This window comes from Strongylocentrotus purpuratus, unplaced genomic scaffold, assembly GCF_000002235.5.
Source record: "Strongylocentrotus purpuratus isolate Spur 01 unplaced genomic scaffold, Spur_5.0 spur5_scaffold_5, whole genome shotgun sequence".
NCBI lineage: Eukaryota > Metazoa > Echinodermata > Echinoidea > Camarodonta > Strongylocentrotidae > Strongylocentrotus > Strongylocentrotus purpuratus.
In genome coordinates, this window is record NW_022145611.1 from 13,038,478 (window position 1) to 13,063,978 (window position 25,501).

The window sequence follows — 25,501 nt, forward strand, 5'->3', positions numbered from 1 at the left end:
TGTTTATGTTCAATGTCGGTATGGGTATTTGTATTCACCTGATTTCCTTTAAAAGTTCTATGTGCATAAAGCGACCTCACTTGCCGTCTCATTCCTTTTTTATTCTTCCCTTGTACTTGCAAGTCATAATTTGTTGTATCTTACTTTATCAATATAAAAAATTGCGTATGGATTATAAAAAAAGACAATCGGGTTTCAATTAATGAGTCAATGTTTTTCTTTTCCCTACATGATACATCCCAATTTCCCTGGTTCTCATACCTCTTTTTGTCTCTCACTTTCTCCATGGAGTCTTTCCTTAGACCTATACACCCACACACACATTCACTCCAGATTCATCATGTCAATCTCCATCCATCTCCCCCCCCCCCTCTCCTTCCCCTCCTACCCCAGCTCTCTCTCTCTCTCTCTCTCTCTCATGAGTCTTTTCTTAGACCTTTACACCTACACCACACGTACATTCACTCCACATTCATAATGTCCATGTGACATGTCCACTCAATCACCAATCAACTCCCCCTTCGCGTCTCCTCCTATCCCAGCTCTCTCTCTCTCTCTCTCTCTCTCTCTCTTTCTCTATCATGAGTCTTTTCTTAGACCTACCTACACCACACGTACATTCACTCCACATTCATAATGTCCATGTCCACTCAATCACCAATCAACTCCCCCTCCCCGTCCCCTCTTATCCCAGCTCTCTCCCCTCTCTCTCTCTCTCTTTCTCTCTTTGTTTAGACCTTATGCACCTACACCACACACGCATTTTCTTCATCTTGTCTATGTCCACTTCATCACAAATCCTTTTCATGTATCCCCCCTCTCCTTCCCCTCCTATGCCAGCTCTCTCTCCCTCTCTCTCTCTCTCTATCTCTCTCTTTATTCCTCTCTCTCCTTCTCTTTCTCCAGCTTTGTGAGGTTCAAGCACCAAATAGAGACGAAAAATGAGATTTTCATTTAGTTGCAAGTTACTACGATTTAATAGTTCAGTATTCAAGATATAGACACTAATTTAAAATATTTGAGAAGATATATTTTTGTTACAATACATACAAGACGATTTGCTAAGGGAAAATGGAACGCTGCTGACATGACACCCCTTAAAAAGTTACTTATAATAGAATGTTACGAACCATTCAAAAGAAAATAATATGTTAATCCATTTTTTTCTTCATAGTATTACAATTTTATTGATGTTTGACCCCATGACCTTCACTTAATTACTGTAATCAATTTTTTATTTTTATTTTTTTTAATGGTGTTGGTCTCGAAATCCCAGGCATGAAAGGTTTTGGCAACCCCATTGTCAAATTATTACCAATAGTTTTGATGAAAGAGATCACAAATAATGGAATCAAAATGAAATGCATTTCAAATACAGACCATCAAACCTCTCTCTCCTTCCACCCCCCCCCTCCCTCAAAAAACAACGATGTTCAGAATGTACTGTTATTTCTTGTAATATAATTAATAGAATTATATGGGAATTATATCGAAAGATGTTGAAAGATACATCGTAAACAGCTGAGAGCGATTCCGAAGAAGGACATTATTTCATATTCACATATATATATAGATAATATCTCTACAACGTAAAAGAACCACAAACAGCACTAGATGAATACATGTGTCAACCGTGTCTATAAGAAAGTATAGACTTAACATATATTTGAGTGATTTGAAATACTGAACTTTTTACTGAAATTATTACTAAATATAAGCTCTCATCTAGGATAGAGTTCTGTGGTCCAGAAAGACTCCCTAGTCCTAGGATGATTTGAGCCATGATCGTAATTGAAGTTCCGTAGTCGAAAATGTTTGCGTTTGTAATCATACTGCAAGACAAGGGTGTCCAACTCGTAGCTCATAACCGTTAATGTCACGTTACAGGAATTGTGTATAAATATTGGTATTTATGAAACCATTTCATATATTTATTCTCGAAAATAATTTTGATACAAAGTTGAATGAGACAATACTTCGGGATATGTTACTGTCCGTACTTTAAAATGTAATCTGCCAGTATTGTATATTAACGGTATTTATGTTATTATGATAACTGTCATGATCATCATTATTATAACTGTTATCATTATTACTACTATTATTTTGATTGATAATGTTTTTTGTTTTGTTAATTACACCCATTATTGAAATTATTTAATAGCCAGACTGGATAACATTGAAATCAACCTCCCAATATGATGCAGTACGTACGTAACGCTGTCGATTCATTCTTATGTACAGTTCACAGCCTCGAACGACATGATGAATCCCTTCTCGTTATACATGTCATCAGAATTGAATTCAAGCATAAAGAAGTTGCTTTTGGAGGTATACGTGACGTCTGTGTACTCTCCGCAAATCCTGTCGAAACAAAAATGAAAATTTTATTATCATTATTGAGGCCTGTTCAGATATGCCACTGTAAACTGATTTACGTCACCTTGAATAAAAACCGCCAACATAATATGTCGTTCTGTGCATATCATGCTCTGGTGATTATTGCTCCAGGCTTTATTTCGCTCAAAAGTGTAGGGCTAGAGTTAGTTTCGCAATTGGTTTTGAGGATAGGTTTAGGTTTAGGTCACGATTAGATGTTATTTGGTCTAGGGTTGAAAATAAAGCATTTGGCAATTTGGTTTTAGATATTGACAACAATATTTATATATATTTACAATATTTCATCTGAAATAAGTATTCAGATATTTTCCCCCTTCAAAATCACTCACCGTTTGTTTGACTCAACTTCTCGACATACTTGAAACCATGTCATGTTCGATGTACAATTAATCATTATATTGTTTTACCGTTTATAACATGAATTATTATAATGTACATTAGATCATTATGATTTGACCAAATTTTTCAGTCATTACGAAACTCTTTCGTATGGGGATGCACCATACAAACATTGCTATTTGAGCATGCCCCTTAGCTTCAATGCATTCATTCAGGTCAATAATATTTCGTGATCAGTTTCAGGTGTCAGTATTTCTATTCTGTTTCTTAACGAATTTAGTACAATGTTTTATGTATATCAATAATCATGTAATGCTTCTATTGAAACGGAAAATTAAATCAAATCCATACAGGTGCTTATCGATGGCTACCTCACTAAAACCATCGGATTCAGCCGCTTCATGAGATTAGTGGGATAATAATACGAAAGACCGAAGCAAGCAAGCGGGAAGAGTTTTGGGAGATTTAGCAATCTCTTGCACTGAAACGAAGAATTCGAAGAGCATTCAAATCGCACTGGGTGATACGAAATCGAGGATAATGGGGATATTAAAGTCAAATGGCAGTAGTAGGTAAAATAGCGTTTCCTAAAAAGGTTGAATTGCAATGCTGCTGTCATGCGCAATCACAGCGAACATCATCAAGTAACTGAGGCAAGGACAAGGGAGAGGGTGGGCAAATAACCGAGCCATTTATGAGCCATATAATTATAGCAAGGAAATCACTTTTCGTAGCCCTAATTTACGTGGACGGGGAAGGGGGAGGTACTTTGAATTACAGTTTGCGTGTACTTGGATAATCTATTCATGTACATTAAAAACAGCGGCATAGCGGCGAGCACGTGCCCCCCCTCCCACCCCCTACCAAGTGATCGAAAAATAAACAGGGGGAATGGGAAAAGGATGAGAAAAGAAGACGCCCCAGGACACCCTCCCGCATCCCTCTCTAATCGGTAGCCTTTTAAAGTCATAGTTCATTTCCCTAAAAAGACCGGTGCCCCCCCCCCATTGTTTTAGTGCCCCATAACGCAACTAACTAATAATAACCGCAACAAAATCAGGGGTGCGATGTTTCATAATCAAATACCATATCCAATGACTTTTGTTGTTGCTAATGCCTTACTTTGATGAAGTAACAATATCGCTTTAAAAATAATTAAGAACGATGGATGAGCTGAAAGATGAGGTCGAAGACTTTTGAAAGCGTTCATCTGACAAGGCGCTCTGGCATTCGAGGAATTTCTTCCTACCGGTGGGACTCGATCCATGTGATTCGTAGCCTTTAAACAAGGCCACATGTCTGATAGACGCCGAGCGACTAAAACGAGACTAATCGCGAAAACCCGAGTGAACGAGAGAGCGAGAAGCCCTTCCAAGTAGCGTTTATTCAATTCAATTCAATTCAATTTTATTTCGCAATATAAAAATAAAAATATACAAAGTAACAGTAAATTTTATCTATGTTTACAAAGGTTATATGCGGTTGCGAAAACCTGTGAAGTTGGATCGCCCATTAAAGAATGAAAAACAATACAAAAAGAAATACATGTATAACATATTATAAGCACACAACAATAAATTAAGTAAAATAAGCAAAGTACACACACTTCAGCTACCTATGAAACAAGAGAAAGCAAAATAGAGAGAAGAAAAACAATATATAAAGGGGGAAAAGAAAGGAAAGGAAAACAAGATAACAATGAAAGAGGGTTCAGATATAAAACTAGAAAAAAAACGAAAACAAAAATCAACAACTGTGCTGATTAATAATTATTTAGTAGTAAGATTTTATATTGTTTTCTAAAGGAAGATATGAATTGTGATTTCGTTATTACTTGGGGAATCATATTCCACTGTTTAGGACCTAGATAACTCATTGATTTAGCTTCATAACTAGACTTAACAGACCATAAATGAAATTTGTTGGTAAGCCGTGTATTATAATTATGAATCTGACTATCATATTGAAAGAGGTCTGAAAAGGGGGCAGGTAATAACTTGTTTTTATATTTGTACATGAATGTTGCGATTTCTTGCTTATTTAAATCATATATATTTAACAACGATAGCTTCTTAAACAAAGGTGCGGAAGGTGCTAGATAATGAGAATTGGTAGCTATTCTTAAACATTTCTTTTGAACTTTAAATAGTGAGTCTAATTCAGTTTGTGTTGCATTAGTGGCCCATACAATATTACAATATTTCAAATAAGGAAAAATAATGGAATGATATAATGTTATCAAATTTTCGGGTAACAAACTATATTTTAGCTTATTTATCAAGCCAACATTTCTGCTGATCTTATGTAAAACATTTGTGATATGGTCCTTAAATCCCAAGCAATTATCTAATACGACACCCAAGAAGTTAACGGAATTACTTAATTGAATAAGTTTATTATTAATATAAATGGGAATATTATCGTTATTAATTAAAGGAGCGTTATTGCTAGCTATATCGGAAATTTTGGAAATTTTAGATCCTATGTTATATTTAGTTTTTCGAAAATAAACACATTTAGTTTTGTCAACATTCAGGGACAATTTATTTGCTTTTAACCAGTCAGATATATTCTTAAGCTCATTATTTAGAACGCGGACAGTATTATTCAAATCTTTAGATGAAAAAAATATACTAGTGTCATCAGCAAATTGATAGAAGGTTAATAAGTTAGATGATTTACAAAGATCATTTATGTATAAAACAAATAGCAGGGGACCCAGTATTGATCCCTGAGGTACCCCAATAAAGACATTTAACGAAGAAGACAAAACACCGTGGACAAAAGTATGTTGAACTCTGTTTGAAAGATAGTCCCTAAACCAGTCTAATGCAACCCCTCGTATTCCACATTGTTGTAGTTTAAATAAAAGTATCGAGTGATCCATAGAATCAAAAGCCTTAGATAAGTCTAAGAAATTTATCAATCTGGTTTGGATTTCTTATGTTAACCACTGTTTCCGACTGGAATTCGCTTCAGAAAATGGAGCGTCCAATCAGCGAACGTAACCTCGCACGACGTCAGCATATAGTATCCATCACACACACAGACGCACACACACACACACACACACTTACACAGTAAACTCTACGTAGTACGAAAATTGGACCTACTATGAACTATTACGTACGTGCTAAGACAACTGACCTCTACATGGAACGAATCACGAACGAAGCCGACTGGGAGATCGCCGTTATGATTGGTCTATAAATCCAAAGTAGGCGTATAGGCATGATAATATGTATCTATGAATAATTCATGCGGAGCAGTGAAACCTACATTGCAAAAGGCCTCGTGACATTCGTCACTCGGTCGTGCGTTCACTCCGGGTATCTAGACTCATCTCAGCCGCTTAGCCAGAGTCACGAGGCCTTGTCAAAAGGCTATGTGATTCTCAGTCCGATGACATATGCACTAGGCCAAGACACCTCTACATATTAAACCTAATCACAAAATTTAAATCCCTTGTCCTCGCATACATCAACACCCTCATGCTGGGTACAGGCTAGTCCAGAATCTGCACGGCCCTTTATAATTTCCCTAAACTTGATTCAAGCCGTCGAAGATGGCGTTATCAACAAACTCATAATTACGCTCACCAGCCCAGCCTGAGGACCGTTTCGTGCAGCGAAGTATACTAGGAATCTGTGCATAGGGCAGGGGAGTTCGAAATGTCACACAGTACACAGCGATACATGTATGAATATGCATGATAGGGCGCTATCAAAATTACGTAATATAAAGCTTGATCTTTTGACCCTGTCACAAGGTCGCTAGGTTTTTGTCTGGACTATTTTTTTCGCCGGGCGTCTTATTTTATTGATCACGCCATCATCGGCTGGTAGCAAGTAAGTAGGGAGGGGTAGCGTTGGTGTGGTGGAGATCAAAATTAAATAGGCCAGATTCTGGACTAGGTACAGGCCTTCAGGATACCACTTAATTCAGAATAAGATTTTTTTTTAATATGAATATAGAAACGACAGACTTACGTTTCCGGGCAGTCAAGTATAGATTCTCCACTCCAATAACGGAGCTGATCCCAGTAGCACGATGCGTCATTTTCAACGGAGATGAAATCTGCAGACATCTGTACGTTACAGTTAGTTGGAGCCTGAATAAAGAATGATACTATGAATGGAACTCTTCTCGAATGGGAAGAGAGTGATATCGTTAAAAATGAATAAAACAGATAAACAGTGACAGTACATCCACGGGCTTATTCCCTTCACCAGTGGCGTACGCAGGATTTTTTTCAAGGAGGGGGGGGGGGGGGGGGGTAAGCCGACACTAAAAATGGCAACGACTCAGCCAGCCGCTGAATAAACGGGGGGGGGGGGTTAAAGAGGACACTTTTTTTTGTCTCGAAATTTGAAGAAAAAAAATTATAATTAAAAAAAAAAAAGAAATTCGAAAAAAAAATCAAAAGGGGGGGGGGGGGGGGTTTCCAAATAAGCATACACAAAACATACACTTAAAATGGGCTTAATCCCATACCCCCCCCCCCCCCCTCCTGCGTACGCGCCTGCCCTTCACACGTGTCATTACATGTAGTATATAATGTATATTACATACCATATACAAATAGAGAGGCTACAATAAAAAAAATACAAAGTGAAAAGTCCCGTACCATGATTCCTGTTCCACTTCACCCCCTTTCCTTATGTTGCCGTTAATTGCGCCCTTTTACCTAGTTAAACCTATACCTAGGCATTACAAGACATGAACTTCATCTATTAATCATCTTAGTTCAAAAAATATTTAAAGAAGATATTCATCATAGCCATCATACTACATGTACCACCAACACAAGCAACATATACTCCCTGTCAGAGCCGTACAAATACAATCTAGGAGTTTCCTGGCCTCCGAGCAACCCCACCCCCAAAATAGTATTCCATTTCAGTGATTAAAGGCATCCTTCTACACTACCTCCCCCCCCCCCCTCCACACACACTCACAAAGCTACTACCGCTACGATTACTTATTTCTTCTACATTTTCAAGTTATGATAAATAACATTCTTTCAACTAACATTAAATGATGAGATGATTTCGGCACCATACGATCCTTATACGGAGAACTTAGATGCTCATTATTAATATTATTTGTTATTAATACCAGTATTATTATTATTATAATTATAACTTTTATTATAACTATCATTATTTTGATTATTAATATTATTATTAATATTTTTCATAATAATGTTATTATTATTATTATTAGTAGTAGTAGTAGTAGTATAGTTATTGTTATTATTATCGTAATTGTTATTGTTATTGGTATAAGTATTTGGCGTCACCAGTGCTGAAGAGGGGAAAAGCGAACTGAATCACTATTACCCACGGGTCTCTCCTCCCTGTATAACTCATTGCATGGGGGCATGCAGGTGGACCACTACACTGTGGCTTCCCCCTTATTTTATACAAATAGTGCAGTGGGTTCTTAGCGTGCACAGGTGGTGACTTTCCTCTACACAGGACCTCCATTTAACATCCCATCCTCGGGACGGAAGAAGACTTACCGAAATGAAGTAAGTTTTTTTTGTGCTCGGAAGGTACGAACTCCCTGCAGCATTGTTTGGAGACGTGACAGTAACAGGAGCTCCACCTTGGGTCACCTCATGTTTCTCGCCAGAATTGTCAGCTGAAAAAGATTGAATCGCAATATCATTGTTCTTACTTTTTTTAGTTATCTTTATATTTCGAATTAATGATTTTTTTTTCCGACTAGAAAAAGCCCGAAAAAAAAAAACACCAGACTAAACATCCTCCCCCTACCTTCCCTGATTGTTTAAAGGTCATGTCCGTTTTCGCAACAGTACTTCATATTTTTCGCTCTCTACATGTTGAATACTGAAATATTAAACGAAAAAACAAGCACAGATGTCTAAATTTAGCCCCTACTTCTATTAGGTCATTGAAAGAGGGCCTAATGCCTATCGACCTTTAATATCAACCCAGCACATTTTTATTTTCGAAGTTAGCCAAACTTTACAAATATTTACCAAACGTTAATAGATTTAGATTAAGATTTATATTTATTTGACTTTAAATTCCACATACTAAGAATCTTGCTCTACGATTGGTCAAAAGTAAATCACGTGATGAAAGATAGTTCGCCCATCATTGCTGGGAGAAGCAAAAAGTTCGTTACACTGTGTAGATTGGCTACTACCTACACAGTGCAACGCACTTTCACTGAAGATAGAAGTCCTATCTACACAGTGCAAGGCACTTTACTTGTATACGCTGCGTATCGCTCTCCTCTTTAAGCGCTTTTAGTGTTAATACGCGAACTTTGGTCACGCGCGAACGATAATGGTCACTCCACCATACTGCATGCAATGTACGTATCGTACACCGTTTGTTAGCTGTTAATTGATGACTTAATTGTTGATCTAAAATGATGGAAAAGGTGAAATGTTTCCGGCGTGAAATATAAAGCAAATAATCACCTTATGGTTTCAGGCGATGGCAAACTATCACTTCCTCGGCGATCTGAATGTATACGCTATCTTTCATCAGCTTCACTTCGGAAAGATAGAAACATCCAGATCGCCTCGGAAGTGATAGTTTGTCCAATCACCTTTAGTAACGGTAGTTATTTGCTTACTATTGACCTCCTTTAGGGGTATGAGAGCACAACATATTTACAATACAATAGAGAAAGACATATAAAACAAAGTAAGACATAATAGTAAAATACATAGACATATACATTTTTGTATTTCTAAAATAAAATAAACATGAGCTAAAGACTAAGTATTCATTTTACAATTTAAAGTTTATAAGTCTAAAATATCTCGTGCTTTGGTTTGTCCACTACTACGAGTAACTACATGTTTATATACAAATATAGGACCATGCCTTTCAGCCTTAGGATCCAACGAAAAGATTTGTATTATTACTGTTATGAATCTTACGAGTTTTCTTCATAGTTTAACACTAGATCTATTAAACAATTTGTCCATGTGAATTGTGCCAAGGGTTACTCCCAACAAACTGTCGATCTGTCTTGAAAAAAGGGCAGACAAAAAAATAGTGAAATTCATCTCCAAAACCCTTTAAATCACAACAAGTAGTTTCGTATAGGAATTATACATCCTCTGTGGCCTTGTAAGATATTCCTCGGGGGGTAATTCTCCGGGGGGTAATTTTCCGGGGGGTAATTGTCCTTGGGGGGTAATTGTCCTCGGGGGGTAATTCTCCGGGGGGTAATTCTCCGGGGGGTAATCGTCCTACGGGGGTAGTTTTCCGGGGGGTATTTGCCCGGGGGGTGATTGCCCAGGGGGTAATTGTCCTGATACGCGCACGGTATACGTGAAGTATTGGAACACAAGGACGTACGAATCGCAAGAGCTGTTTTTTTTTCAATGTCTTAGCTGTAAACTCTTTGTACCAGGTGGGGCCGTTTAATAAATAAAACAAACCTTTTAACTTTTCAACCTTTCAACCTTTCACTTGGCATCACACGTATGCGCATAGATATAGGACAACCCATCATTGTGTTAAGGTGTTGACCCAAAAATACCTGCTATAGGAGACATGGTAATGTATGTGAGAGGAAAAGTGACGAAAAGGATAAGTTGAGCTGGTCGCTCTGATCACTAATTACTTACACACAGCATTTTCATCAAACGTCCCGCAGTTATCTCCTGTAAAGTGGTCTGGGCACCTGCAACATTTAAAGTTGTAGGCGTTTCCAGTACCCCAAAGGCAATAGTCATTTCCGTCTCCATCAACTTCCTTGCAGGTTTCTGAAAGAGAGAAAAAAGAATGCACAGATTGATGCATTTCTTTATGTATTCTTTTCTGTACAGAACATATTACATAATAATTCACACCTGTACATACAAAATTCCTTTATATTACAATAAGTGTAAATGAGTAATGACCATTTTGGACATAAATAGTATTGAATGAAGATTCAAGCCAAGTTTTTTAATTCCCAGGGCAGAAAAGTGATATTTTCGTTAAATTTGTGACACAACAAATAAAGAAAAGTGAGGAGATAACATCATCAACTCGCCATATGCATACAGCCTATATGATACACATCACTGTTTCATGAAATTTGTGCGAAACTTTAAAACCCCATAACATACTTATTTTCGTCCGTTTTTTTATTGTGTACATTTTTTAGTTTTGAGAGCACGTTTATAATAGCAGCACCTTCAGTGTTACACTATTGCTTGTTCTGTTGATGAACTATAGAGCATTTATTTGATTATAATATATAATAACAGTGGGTTCTTGCATGGCACTCATGTCTGTCAGACTTGGCACTCCTGGCGCTCCACAATATTTTACCCCGGCTATATAGCATGGCTGCCATTATGGCGATCTGGCTTTTCAAAAAATTAATTCCTGCCAGGTACTCATTTACCTCACCTGGATCGAGTGTGGCAAATGTAGATTAGTGCCTTGTCAAAGGACATTAGTGATGTGATCCACGTCCTTTACATATCCACTCGACCACGAAACATTATAGTATACGAGTGTTGATCTAGCACATTGTGTTGTCTTTTAACGAGCACCCCTTACAACGTCCTGTGTACAGCTCTCTTATACAGTGCGTCCCAGAAAAAACAAAACCGAGGATTATCGATGTTTTATCATAACTTAATCACAAATATAATTAATAAATGACACATATTTGTAAAGCTATAATACAATAATTTTATTAAACCAATTCGATTTCACTGGCTGCCTGCCATAGCAGCAAACGGAATTGACAAAAGACTTAAATCCGTTTCGTTGACGATCAGCCATAGACGAAAGACTTCATGCATGCCTGATTGTCAACGAAACGGAGTTAAAGGGCCACTCTAACCCAACTAACATAGCCTTTCAAAACATGAATACACCTCGACTTATCAATATTCCAGCCCCTGATTTTTCTGAAAATCTCTAAAATGACCCCCAAAAAGATAATAACCATCCATTTTTCAGTTCTCACGCTTACTGGACTACGCCCTTCGAAAAAATGTAATTCGGTCACGTGGCCTTGATGACGCATTTGACGTCTTTCAGCATGTACGATACCTACAACTGAGGACCTTACAAAATGTCTTTTTTCCCCCAACTAATTTCATAGTTTGCCTTTGTAAAGACATTTGAATGCCTAAATCACCCTCCTTTTCACCGGAGAGGCGCCTACAGTGACGTCATATGCTAGTGCGCAATACAGCTCCGAAACCGGGCTTTTTTTCTTAGCGTTCTGAGTCGTCATTTTTAAAGCTAGATTCCAGAATTCGTGAATCATTGATGATTTCTAAGAAAAATTATTGTCATGTTCGGGATCTCCGTCAAAAATGATTCCACATGTCTTTTTTCTCCATTTTTTAGCCCGCTTTGGTTAGAGTGGCCCTTTGAGTCTTTTGTAAATTCTGACGGCAGGCAGCAAGTGAAAACGAATTCGTTTAATATAATTATGGAAATGCAAGCATTACTTTAACGAAACAGAACTTTGTTATTCCTTGCTCATTTTTCATGGTTGACGTGTCATATGAAAGGGCAGAAACTGAACCTTCAGGAAATGTGATTTTTTTTTCTTTGAAATTCAGATACCGTCCGCCTAATGACTTTTTTTGTTTCCTCTCTTCAAATTAATTTGAATCCCTCATGCGTAAAATATGCATCAAATGAAAGAAGAGGATCTAAGCTTTACAAATATGTGTCATTTATTAATTATAATTGTGATTAAGTTATGATAAAACATCGATAATTCACGGTTCCGTTTTTCTAGGACGCACTGTACAGCGCTTTACTTTTCAGAGTGTAAGGAGTGAAAAGACACACAGAGAGTGGTATATAACATGGTACAAGTGCAGTTCCATTAAAAAATTATCTGATCTCATTATGATTAATTATTTTATTTATTATAATGGATTCTTACCTTTTTCACGGGCGTCGTACAAGAGATAAATGGCGCAGAGGTCTCCGGCTTGTACTTGGTTCTGCTTACCTTGATCTGGTCCCATGTCAGGATCGAGGGGCGTTATAGTTTCACCCCCTTTGCTGAAAAACTAGAGTTAAGGTAAATCAAATGTCTTATTAGAAGTTATTAATCATATAAAATCAGGCTGTGTCGTTGTTAGTAATATATTAACAAGAAATGTGTGTATAAACGTAACCAAAATATTAATAATCTCGACGTTTCGAATGGATTCTTTTAAAATTTAGTGTTATGTAAATTTTATAAGGTTGATACTTTGTTTTTGAAGAAGAAAAATTGGAAAAAATTAAATGGGGACAGGAAAGAAAGAAAAGCTTTTGTAAGACAATTTTGAAGCAGAAATGGTGCTTGAAAAATGTGATGATTTTTTTTTCTGCTATTCAAAGGTTTTCGGACTTGTCCCCCCCCCCCTCCCAGACTAGGGACTCGTGGATCCGCAGAATTGAGAGTGAAAAAAGAGTGAAGTGCAACAAAGGTCTATGCTAACCTCTGCGATCTGTCACACTAAAAGAGATCCCGGCATGTAATGCACTTTAGTTGTTGAAAGGCGATCAGATGGATGACAATGTTGACCTTTTTAGAATTTATTTCTCATCATGGTTTCTAAGTGATTTTCTACCTCTCTAATGTGTAATTATTGTAATGATATATCACTTGAGGAGGTTAACAATTTTACAACAGCTTAGTATTGCTTAGTAGGAATTTTTTTCAAAAAGACAATGAAAAGAAATCAAATCAAATCAAATCTAAGCTGACGAAAAGTGTTAGAGTGCTTATCAAGATATATATATATATATATATATATGTGTCTGCACAGGTCTAGACTTACGGTCCTTCCGTAATGCATGAGACTGCAGGTCTGATATTTACAGGTTGTACACATGCTTTCCTTCATGGCGAAGTTGCCTTCCTTGCCATCCTTGATATTCTGTGTATTGACCGTGATGTACTGCGGGCTATCCGGCCTTTGTTGTGTATGGAGCAAGCCAAGAGCATGAAAGATTTCGTGGATGATGACATACACCTGCAATGTCAATAATCGAATTCAAATGAGTCTTATACTCCAACATATTGATAACATTAAAAGAACCGAATGCTAGAATTGAACAGAGATGCCCCGAAATGAACTGAGCTGAACTGAACTGTGCCAAACTGAACTGAACTGAATTGAACTGAACTGAACTAAACTGAACCGAACTGAGCGGAACTGAGCTAAACTGAACTGAACTGAGCCGAACTGAACTGAGCCGAACTGAACTGAACCACACTGAGCGGAACTGAACCGCACTGAGCGGAACTGAGCTGAACTGAACTTGAAAATAGCATGAATTCTAATCGAGTCTGTTACCTTTGAACATTATTATGAATTTTACATACACAATTATTTACAAAAGGTAATTCCATACCAAAATATAATTCAATCGATAGAAATGGATGAAAGGTAAGATGTCAAATACCTAGCAGTTTGGTTAGATGGTTTATTTTAAATGAATGCCAAGAAAGCGTGCGTATGCTTGTAAGTAAGGGGACCGACGACTTTAAGTCCTTTCCGAGGGACTTGGTAATGAGGAGTAATGCCCGACAATATAGAGCACTAGCGAATGGACTTGGTTTCGAACTTAGGTACTCTCAGTTACGAGACTAGTGCTCTTCCAGTGAGCCATTTCGCTTGCTAAGGTATATGATATTTAACTGATTAACTCTACATGGTGTTTTTTCTGAAGCACGCAGTGAATGAATTGTCCGCACTATAAGTGGGAAATCATGGTTGTTCTGACATCGGGTGTATCCAAATATCGCGAGGTACCGGTGAAAGCAGACGTTTGCAATTATTGTTTGATAGCTTACTTGCCAATCACATTTCATCGCAACAGCTTAATGCTAATACATGGATACGTTGGGAACGTAGACTAGATGATATTTGAAGATAATCAGCAAATTGTGCTTCAATTTATTTAAAAAACAACTTAATGAGAGGCGAGACTAATTGGGTCCATTCTTAAAATTGAATAAGTGTACATAGTTTTAAAACCCTTGGACGGTACAAAGAAAAACTTTAAAAAGCCATCAACATGTTTAATAAAGTAAAACGCCAAACTTACTGAAGTACATTTGCCAGTTTGGAGATTTAGCGTTTGTTTTTCACCGGATAACATTCCGACGTAAGACCAGCACCTAAAATTCACAACATCATGACAAAATGTAATTGAAAGAGAAGTTAAGTTCATTGTTACACATGGTAACAGTGACACCAATAAAAAATTGTCTAATTCTTGTATTATTATGGAACATTTTTATGTTCCTTTCATGTTGTTATCGATATAGATACATTTTTGGTAATGATAATTATGGTCTAACACAAAATGTGTGGATATGTGAAAAATATGCAATGATTACGTAAATGGGGGACCGTCAAGATGTCCATTCAAGGCAAATCACTGCAACATGTTATGATCTTGAGATTAAGATATTTCTAGTAAATTAATTTTGGAATAAAAATTTAAATACTGATACCAAGAATACATAAATGTAATTAATCTTGCACTAGCAATTAGGCATACAATCAATATGAAACACAATTAATCAAATGTGTATTATACGATGCTTCAATTCAATTCCTTTGACACCCTTTTACGTCTATGTAAATATATATTATATGTATGTATGTGCTTATGTGTATGTGTGTGCGTGTTTGTGTGCACGTGAAGTCTTCACCTATACATCTTTTTTTTCCATTTCGTTTTATCTTGAATGGTAATAAATCATCGTAATTGTTTTTACTTACCCCTCTGATTTACCATTATCAACGACGGCGATATAATGTTCCCTATCTGCATTATTTGTGCAGTCGTAATCGTCTTTTGTGACGTCTTTGAAAGTGAGAATACCGTCTAATATACTGGAAACTTGTGCAAACGCCTCCAGACTATACTTATTTTTCATTGCCGCTGTCAATAAATAATAAAAATCACTGCCTATTACTAATAATTCAGTAATTTACCTCACACCGACCAGAAATATCTATCTATAAAATAGCTTGCCGAACTTGCGATCACTTGATCACAACAAGGCGTATATTCTTTGGTAGTGTGGTTACCCTTCAAAACAGTTCAAAATTGAATTTTGAAAATGATGTAGACCTTGACAAAGAAGATCAATAAATGATGAATCCGTGGCCAAAAAATGACATTTACAGCACAAGCAAAAGGAATGTTTAACTTATTCTTGTCATACTTTTTGGCGAATGCATAACATTTACAATAGTGATCAAAAACGTTTTTTTTTTTTAATTGATATGTCTTCTGATGTTTTAACTTATTTTTGTTATTCACTATTGTATAAAAAGTGACCAGCAGCATTGGCTGAAATGGTAAGTTGACAAGGGACAATGCAAAATATACAAAGGCACGTTGACAATACTTTGAAAAACATAGAAGCAGTATACATAAGAAATATAGTATGAACATTTTGTAAGTACGTTGTATACGAGATAAATGTAAAAAGAGGGTAACTGAGGAAAGGGGAAAATGAGGGGAGGGAGACAGATCGATCGAAGGGGTAGGGGGAGAACAAGTTGAAACAGTGAATACAATGATAAAAGAGTACACTGTATGGGAAAGGAAAGGGGGTAGATGTGAATACTAAGAGGCAAGGAGAGGGAAGACCAAAGATGGGGGAAAGATTAATGAAGAGGTGGGAAAGATTAATACAGAGAGAGAGAGAGAGAGAGAGCGAGTGAGAGAAAGAGAAGATATTATGCAATATTCACATCTAGTTAAAGCATTATAGATTAACTATACAGCAGTGGTCTTATAAAACCACGGTCCTACCTGAGCAGTAAGCATAGTAGACAGTGTCATCCGTCCACTTTGTGATTGTAGCTTCACATTCCTGAAAAGATAAACATCATGTAGCGATGGTCAATATACAGTGCACATCAAAAGTCTGCTGTCAATTATTTGATATTTATCATCACAAATGTCCTTGCTATTCGAGATAAACACCAATGCTCCTAACGCGTGTACAATGGCGGAGTGGGCAAGTGAGCAGAAGGAGCTTAGATATGTTGAGACAAGAAGTTAGTAGACTGTCTAAAATAATTAAAGGTTATCCTGTCGATTGAAAAAAGCTTCTGTGAAAGCCTAGTTACATTGCATCATTTTAAATAATAAGGCACTGAATCACGAAGCGCAATTTAACTTGTTAAAGGATTTAAGACCAAAGAAGCACATGCATATGGCCTGACCCCACACTGGTTGCTTAAAGTGACTCGGTAACATTGTTGAAGGTTGATGAAAAACATGCGTAATTGTTGTATGAAATGCTACTTATTATATTCCTTCTACTGTACTAACCCTCTAACATGCACAAAATCATGAACAAATTCTTAAACCACAAAGATATTTATGGTTTTCTTTGAAGGCGTCACTGTACAACAACCTCTACCAGGAAATGGCTACCATCTTTGAATTTTCCCAACCGTTTTTCTATGAAAATAAGACATCACGTAAGACTGGCTTATAAAAATCTTTAACACTTAAATGTCTGGAATGTTATGTAGAGCCAATTAATTGCTTTGTGACGATTTACATTCACCTGAAATGTAATTAAATTGTAAGAAAATGGAATCAATCAGATAAGTTTTCCCCAATTGTTATCATTAAAAATGGTCTGTTTTCACTCAAACTTTCAGATTATCTTTATCTAGCATTGAAGTCGCTACCTTAGCACCATCGTCTCTCATTCTGAACAATGTTACCAAACTTGGAACAAGGCGGTTTTGACAAGACTTTTGAAAGACCCTGGTGCTCGTTCACCCGTGGCAGAAATATTATGATTAGGGTATCATTGGACAGCAAATAAGTTACGCTTCATCATGAAAGCAATTTCAAAGTCATATTGGTTATGACTTTTCAACTAGGAGCTACAAAAGTTGGGTAAACTTTTTATTGATACGCTCTGTACTTGAGAAAGGGGTCCCAAACAATCAAAATATTTATCTCGTAATACATGATGCGGCAAACAGCATTTTATACACACACACACATATAGATATATATATATATATACACCTTATTATACAAAATCAAATAGTGGTTTCATATTTCTATATCATGTTAGAATGAGTACTCAAATGCATTGTCGGTATCGTGTGCTGTCGGTCTATAGGGATACCCCGATTACCATGATTACTGTCGTACACTTGAAAGGATATATTACATTATTTATTGTTCTCTAGTTAGATATATCAACGCAGTCCTCTTTATCTATCAAATGTACAGTTTATTATAAATAGTTGCGCATAGTTCCAGTTTCTGGTAAAATTTTAGAATACATACCTCCTCGCTGGCCCGCTTGAACTCCTATAGGATCAAAGATATAAAATACAATGTAAAATTGCGACCGAAAATGACACATTACATAGTCACCAAATAACAAAATAGTTCGGAGATCGTCATGCCACCGCGAGATTATTACCTCTTCTTCTGACTCTCCTAGTCTCCTAATCCAAGATGCAGACAATTACTTGCAAATGTACCTATACAACATTATAAAACGAACTTCCATTTTTTAAAGTGCAAGGGCATTTTTTTGTTTTTGCAATACAATGTTCAAGATCGTTATCATAGTCAATGTAAGTTCTGAAACCCTGAAAATTCTACTTTAGAATTTGCATAAATAAATGTAGTATTTTAGCATAAGAAATAAATAGGTCGAAAACATATCCTTTTCAAAGCTAAAAAGTCTTTCGAATGTTGAAAAATTCACTACTTCATTAATCTTCTGATTAATAGTTCTAATGGTATCATCCCAAATGGGTTTTACAGTCTGACATTCAATGAAAAGATGTAGGTAAGTCTCGGGTTCATTATCGCAAAATGAACAATTAGGAGAATTCTTTCGTTTAATTTTGAACAAGAAGTTATGTTATGCTATGGCTTTATAAAGTAGTTTGAATAAAATGAACGAATGCGAGTGCTTTTAGTACATTTGAAACTTTCAATATGAATCTTTAGATTAAAATAGTCATTAATAGTGTATTATTTTACTACAAACGACATATCGAAATAAATGTGCTTTTCGATGTATTAAGCGCTATCTTAACCCATATTATTATCCCCATTATTATCATGTAATGGTATATTTATTCAAAATCTGTCTCGCAACCTTGTTTTCACAAATATAAACAACATGCACATAAGAATAAATAAAAGTACTATATCAACATATTACAAGGAATAAAAGAATGATACGCGATCTTGCATGGTAAATGTTTATAACAATTTATGATTAATCATCATAATCATCATCATCATTATTTATGCTAGATTAATAATGAAAATAGCGGTGATTATCATCGTAACAATTATTATAATAATAATAGCGACGATAATAATGGCAAAATTAATAATAATAATAATAATAAAATGTATGATGATAATGATGATGATTATTATTAGTATTACTATTATTATTATTATCATTATTAAAAGTTGAAAGTATGTTTCGGAGAGCTTTCATTTTTGTCGAGTTTGTTGTGGCGGCATCGAACAAACATGTACTTCACAGGCAATCTCTATGTAAAAAATAGACTTTTCTGTTTTGAAATTGTTCCAACAAGAGGTGGCGATTAAATATGAAAAATATTGGTCACAAAAAAGTGCTTATTCTAGCGTATGACCATTTTGTTTCTTACTTTCGAGTAGTGTTAATATTACTATCTGAACATATTCGAACTCTTTTTTTTAAATATTTACAAGAGCAAATGAATCCTGGTTTTACTTTCCAAAGGTTTATAGCTAGACGCCATTGTTCTTTTTATTTATTTTGTTCTTCTCATTGCTATTGTTTACTTACATTTCAGCAAAGTTCATACATCCCTGATTTCTCTATTTTTATATAGCACTGTATATTTGTATTTCATCTGAATATGAAAATTAACGAACAAACGAACGAACATGCGAAAATTACGAAGAAAAAAGTACGAGAAGGATCTAAAAATGTTATCTGTCTACTAGAAATGAAGTACAAACTCTAGCCTTATCATTATATTACTTTAATATGTAAATATCGTTAAGCCCCTTTCAAAAATTGAATACGTATTCCAAATATTTTAACTAAACATCAGTATTGATACCACAATGTTTTTGCAATTCTTTATTCTAAAATATCGAGCAAACTTCATACATACCATCTCATCATCACCACGTTTGAACTCCTATTTGAAAATTTAAAAAAATTTACGAAATTAATAATATGCAATTTATTTTATTGTGCGAAAGGGCAGTTTAACCTCTTACGGCAACTTAATCTCTACCCTGAGTTTTCCTCCATTGCATCCAGATCTCCCACTTCCTCTCTCTCTCTCTCTCTCTCTCTCTTTCTCGCTCTCTGTCTATCCGACTATCCATCTATCTATCTTTCTTTCCCCGTGACTGAATTTGAACAAAACAAATTCCCTACCCCCACTGAGCTAATGAGAGGACGTCGGTGAAACATTATATAAGCATTCTAAAGTGACCTGGGTAAACTTTCACCCATTTTTTGTTAAAAAAAGGAACATGCATGTTTGTTGGTTGAATGTTACCCAACATTTGGTAAATGTTAATTAATGTTGGGTATATTTTACCCGATAGTGCGTTAGCTGTAACTCAACAAAAATGAATGTTGCCATTTTTACCCAACATAACTAATATTTTAGCTAGCACTTTTTAGACAGTGTAATAACATTTAAAACGAAATTACAACAGTTTCATCCGTGTCCGATGTCTCCATGACATTTAACAATGTAAGTAAGACTGTACAAATTAATAGACTCTCATAGACTATTTTAAAAAGGTGAAATACTTACCGCTTCGTCGCTCCGCTGGAATTAAAAAAAAATGGATAAAGTGAACCGTTTTGATAGTGTGTCTTCTAATATGCCAACTGAAGAGGTTAAAGTTGTTAATCGACGCATTACAAAGAAAGGGCATGGCCATGATGACTGCACGAGGTAGATATCATTAAATGGATGTTGCACCAGAAATTATACAAAATCCTAATAAGTATTTATAATTTTGTTATCCTTCCACTTCATTCGATTGTATCTTTTTGTACTTATTCATTTTACGTTTTGTGGAAATAAATTCATTTCATTAATTATAACAGTTATCGACAATTTATCTAACAGCGACTTTTTGAGGTTGTTTTAAGGTATTTTGGAAGAAAATAGAAATTTCTTACCATTAGCTGAAAATTCACAAAGCTAAATGGATTTTGTTTTGTAGAAGGGTATTTAGCCGTGTTTTAGACCCGTTGCATGTTGTAGTCTTTTCATCGACGTCTTTCAATCATTTTTATTACTGTCCAAAATTATTATATTTTATAAATTATGTAAAACAGTTCTATAGTTATGTTGTCCTGTATTTTTGTAATAGATAAATAAATTAAGTGAATGGGACGTACAGGTATGCAGTATGCTTTCTAAAAGGTTTAGATTCTATATGCTAGATAGAGTGGTTTACTATCCAGCTGATCTGTATAGCTAAAGGAAAATGATTGAAAACACGTTCTGATTCAAACATAGCTTGTTGAAATCATGTATTTAACACTTTTTTGTTTGTCTATCTTATATATTGGTGTACAAAAGTGTTGTGAACAAAATTATTGTCCTTTATGTTCATTATAAGTGATGATAATGCATACCTTTTCAGCGCCGAAGTTATCGGGTAGTTCCTTTTCTTTCTCTCTTTCCGCCCTCTGAAAAAAATGACGTGACAAAAACAGTTTTGTTCAGTTACTAAAAGCAACATGTTATACATTCGAAAAGTTTGTACATGATTGTACATGTAGAATAATAGTTTGATTGCAACTTTATATATATTTGTTTCAGTTAGTTGCATGGATTCTGAGTGACTGACTAAAAAAGACTTTATACCGTCGCAAAAAAACTATGTAATGTAAAAAAAAGCCTGTTATATCATTTTCGGAAAATAAATGTCCCATGATTATGATTTATCCATTCTTTCAGTGCATCGTTATATCAACGGTGTACAAATGATAATAATAATAATAGCTCACATTTATAATGCGCCTAAAACTTTGTTTCTAGGCGCAGCACATATGATTGATTGATTGATTGATTTTTATTCGACAAGCTTCCAACATACAACAATATACAATAATAACAGATCAAAAAAAAAAGTCAGCTTGAACAGGATAACCCACGAAAGCTCGAGAGCTTATTTCCAGTGGGGTCCCTTACAGACATGTATAAAATTAATAAGTTAAAATAGTAATATTTACAGACAGATAAGAAAATGAAAAGAACTACTTATTAAAGATAATAATAATAACAACATTAAACTGATGATAGAAATGATATTAAGTACAAGAAGAAAAAGAAGAAGGAGAAGAAGAAAAAGAGGAGAAGGAAGAAGAGGAAAATAATGATGAATTTGTAGAATTTCTATAACGTACGAAAACATAAGTATATACAACATGAAAAAGTATGAACCGACAGAAGAATAAAAATTTCAATCATATAACATGTCATTCACTTCTCTTCTCTGACTGTCAAGTATTAGGTATTCCTTTAATTTCCTCTTAAAATGATCATAGTTTCCTATTCCTATGATTACCCCAGTCAACGGATTCAGGCTTACCCGCAACACAATGTATGCACATTTTCCACTCCCTGGGGAGCATTCCAGCCAGTCGCCATTTTACAAGCGCCACTTGCTAATCCAACCACATTAACTTTCGCATCCTACCGGGTACCCTTTTAACACCTGGGTGGAGAGTGGCAATTGTAGATCAATGTCTTGCCAAAGGACATTAGTGTCGCGGCGGGACTTGAACCGCGGACCTTGTGATCCACAGTCCGGTGACATATCCACTCGACCACGACACCTCAACAAATGTAAACATACGTGAGTTTTGTTGCTCTTGCTGTACTTTCATTCCGACACAAACACACACACGCACGCCCAAACACACACCCGCTCATTTAAATCATGTATACATGTTTATATATAAAATAATATATACTCTATGAATTTATATTAATAATTTCATTCAAATATAAGTAAGAACGTCATACATACCGACTTTTGTTCCTCCTAGGATGGAGAGCGAAGGAAAAGAAAGACGAAATTTACTGTATAGTGAATATATTTCCGGAATTGGTTATAGCTTTTCTTCCAGTTCTTCATACGTTTCAACTTGCCTCTTTTTTATTTTCAAATTTTGATTCTCATAAGCTTAAACAGTGTTTAATATATCTACGATCATACTCCTAGCTGTCAAATGAAAAGAACATACCGAATCTATATAACGTTTACGGTTCTCAGTTGATACCCGATTTTTACAGATATTGATTTAATGCTTCATTATGCTTTATTTGCAATCTATAAAGCGAGTGTAGGAAATCAATTTAATAAAAATGTAGTAACGAGAATAATAAGCAAATATTTTTTGTTTATGTTGAAATACAAAATAGAAGTAGAGGAAAACAAAACTAAGACAACGAATTTGAATATTATTAAGTGGAAGAAGACAATTACTAATTTAAAATCTGCTATCAAGTAAATAGAGATATAATTTTATTTGACCTCATTTAGACATGTGATTAAGTGCTTTGTTATGAATATTTATGTACTACGATGTTATCCATGATTTTATCTTAATAAAGATTTATTTCAACAAAAACAAAAAAAAAATACCCGATTTTTGTTTTCTTCTGCTGATTTCTTTTAAACAGAATTCCCTCATCACGATGTTCGATATCTATATTTTTCATAAGATGTTTAAATTGTAACTTTGTTCCCATGGCTTCAAACTTGCAGTGCTTCTTTCTCATATCTACTTTCAAACCTTTAAAAAGATCAGGGGGGTTTTAATCCTCAAAAATTCTCTCATTATTAGGTTTCAGTACCATAAGAAAGATACGATATCACAGCTGTACGTGTTAGTATTTCATGTGCTTTTATTGTAACCTGTATGTAATTTAGGTCTCAGGTTCCTATTTTTAGTATTTTTAGTAAACCTTTCAATAAATATTAAAATTATTGAAAAAGCAAATGTTGTGGGTTTTGATAAATGAAAATGATCTCGAAATAGAATACCTAATACCCCCCAGCAAAAAAATGGCGATGTTTGATTATAAATTCAAAGAGAGTCATATGAGCAAGAGCTTAATTAATGACTTTACAAATGCACATAATGCGATGAAAATCCTTTGGACCATGCCATCCTCTCCTTAAAGTAAATCTTTAAAGGAATTATTTGGCATTTTCAACTAAAAAGTTATTTTATATAACTTTGCTCTATTCACTTCCTAAACCCAAATAAAATACAGTGGCCTATTAAATGGGTTTTGTATTTATAACACATGGATGGCTACTAGACCTATGGTTGTAAAACCGACCAAAACCTTGGTCGAAATGACAATTCACTGTTTGGAGCAAAGAAAATTGGTCGAACGTTATTTAGAAACATTGACAAATTCATACCGCTTGGTCATAATTTAAATGCATCCCCGTCATCATGATTACATTCATAGTATGACCAGGGATATCCCTGGTATGACCAATAATTCCTCGGTCACTGGACCTAATATGACGCGCTAAATCGCCCCTTCCCCCCAAAAAACCCGTTGCGCCAAAACGAAAAAAAGTTTGACATGTATTCAAATGTAACTACACTCAAAAAAGGCCCTACTCACTATGTGATTAATATTTTCCTCGGAAACCGTTTTTTAGTATTTTTTTTTGCCATGTTATGTTTTTTTTAAATTAAATGTTTTCAAATATTTTAATTTCTCTTTTTATAATTATTCATTTTCTAAAATGTTTTTTGTGAGGATAAGGTTTTAACGTGAATGAAGAAAACTGTCATGAAACGAAAACAATAAACAGGCAAGACAAAACAAACAAACAATCTAGCACTTACCTCCACAGCTCCTGGCAATGATAAAGTCATCACACCGATAGCACACAAGAGAAGGCAAAGTGCCACGGCAAACTTCATCCTGGGTAAGTAGACAAGATTTCTTTAAGCAGAATTCAATAGGTCGTTTTGCTTCGGGAGAGTCCAGATGCGAAATGATGAATGGAAGTATAGCGTCGATGGTTTTTATAACATTTTCCCGTCTAGTATACCCTTCCTTCAATAACACTTTCAGTATCCTCATTAGAGAATCCTCATTAGAGAAGATTGAAGACCCCGTATCAGAATAAAAGAAAATAAAGTAGAAAGAACAAAGTAATTACGTCAATAGGGTATTCTCGTATCAAAATATATTGATTTCTGTGGGCAAACATTGTGTCAAAAAAAAAATTAATTAACTCACGGTAATATACACACATTAAAAACGCCTTTCGGCTTAATATCTTTTGGTGCGAATACGCCTAAACTTTTTGTTGGTAATAGATTCAAAAGTTCCATTTTTATTTACTTTAAAAGAAAAAAAGAGATTGCTATAACAGTGATACTCTAACATCGGTTAAGTTGTTATAGTCATAACATGTCGATGACATAGGAAAGTTTTTATATAAAGTGTTAACGGTGTATCACAAATATGTTATGGACCTTTAATTGTACTGATGAGCTTATTTCTAATATCCGAAATGTAAAGAATTTGGAGAGATGTATCGGGCAGAGGTTCGAAGCTGCAACCTCTTCATTGAGGGACAATTGAATGACCCGCTCTGCCACAGTGAATGTGCTTATTTAAAACACATTATGTTTATGACATTAATTAATTCAATATTAATCAAATATTGTTATCTTATGTGCCTGATTGTTCGGTATATTCTTT

At 35.3% G+C, this 25,501-nt stretch overlaps 1 protein-coding gene across 1 annotated transcript; it reads right to left on the bottom strand.

Moving 5' to 3' along the window:
- Positions 1 to 958: 958 nt before the first annotated feature.
- LOC579845 (protein SpAN) lies at positions 959 to 24,802 on the bottom strand. The gene is made up of 15 exons (XM_779939.5): positions 24,634 to 24,802; positions 22,788 to 22,802; positions 21,388 to 21,441; positions 20,552 to 20,566; positions 19,892 to 19,918; positions 18,039 to 18,062; positions 16,530 to 16,590; positions 15,485 to 15,647; positions 14,802 to 14,874; positions 13,529 to 13,723; positions 12,640 to 12,769; positions 10,361 to 10,498; positions 8,264 to 8,385; positions 6,729 to 6,850; positions 959 to 2,364 (listed from the first exon to the last, which is right to left on the bottom strand). The coding sequence occupies exons 1-15, from the start codon at positions 24,709 to 24,711 to the stop codon at positions 2,235 to 2,237; spliced, it is 1,347 nt and encodes a 448-aa protein (XP_785032.4). The 5' UTR covers positions 24,712 to 24,802; the 3' UTR covers positions 959 to 2,234.
- Positions 24,803 to 25,501: the final 699 nt, after the last annotated feature.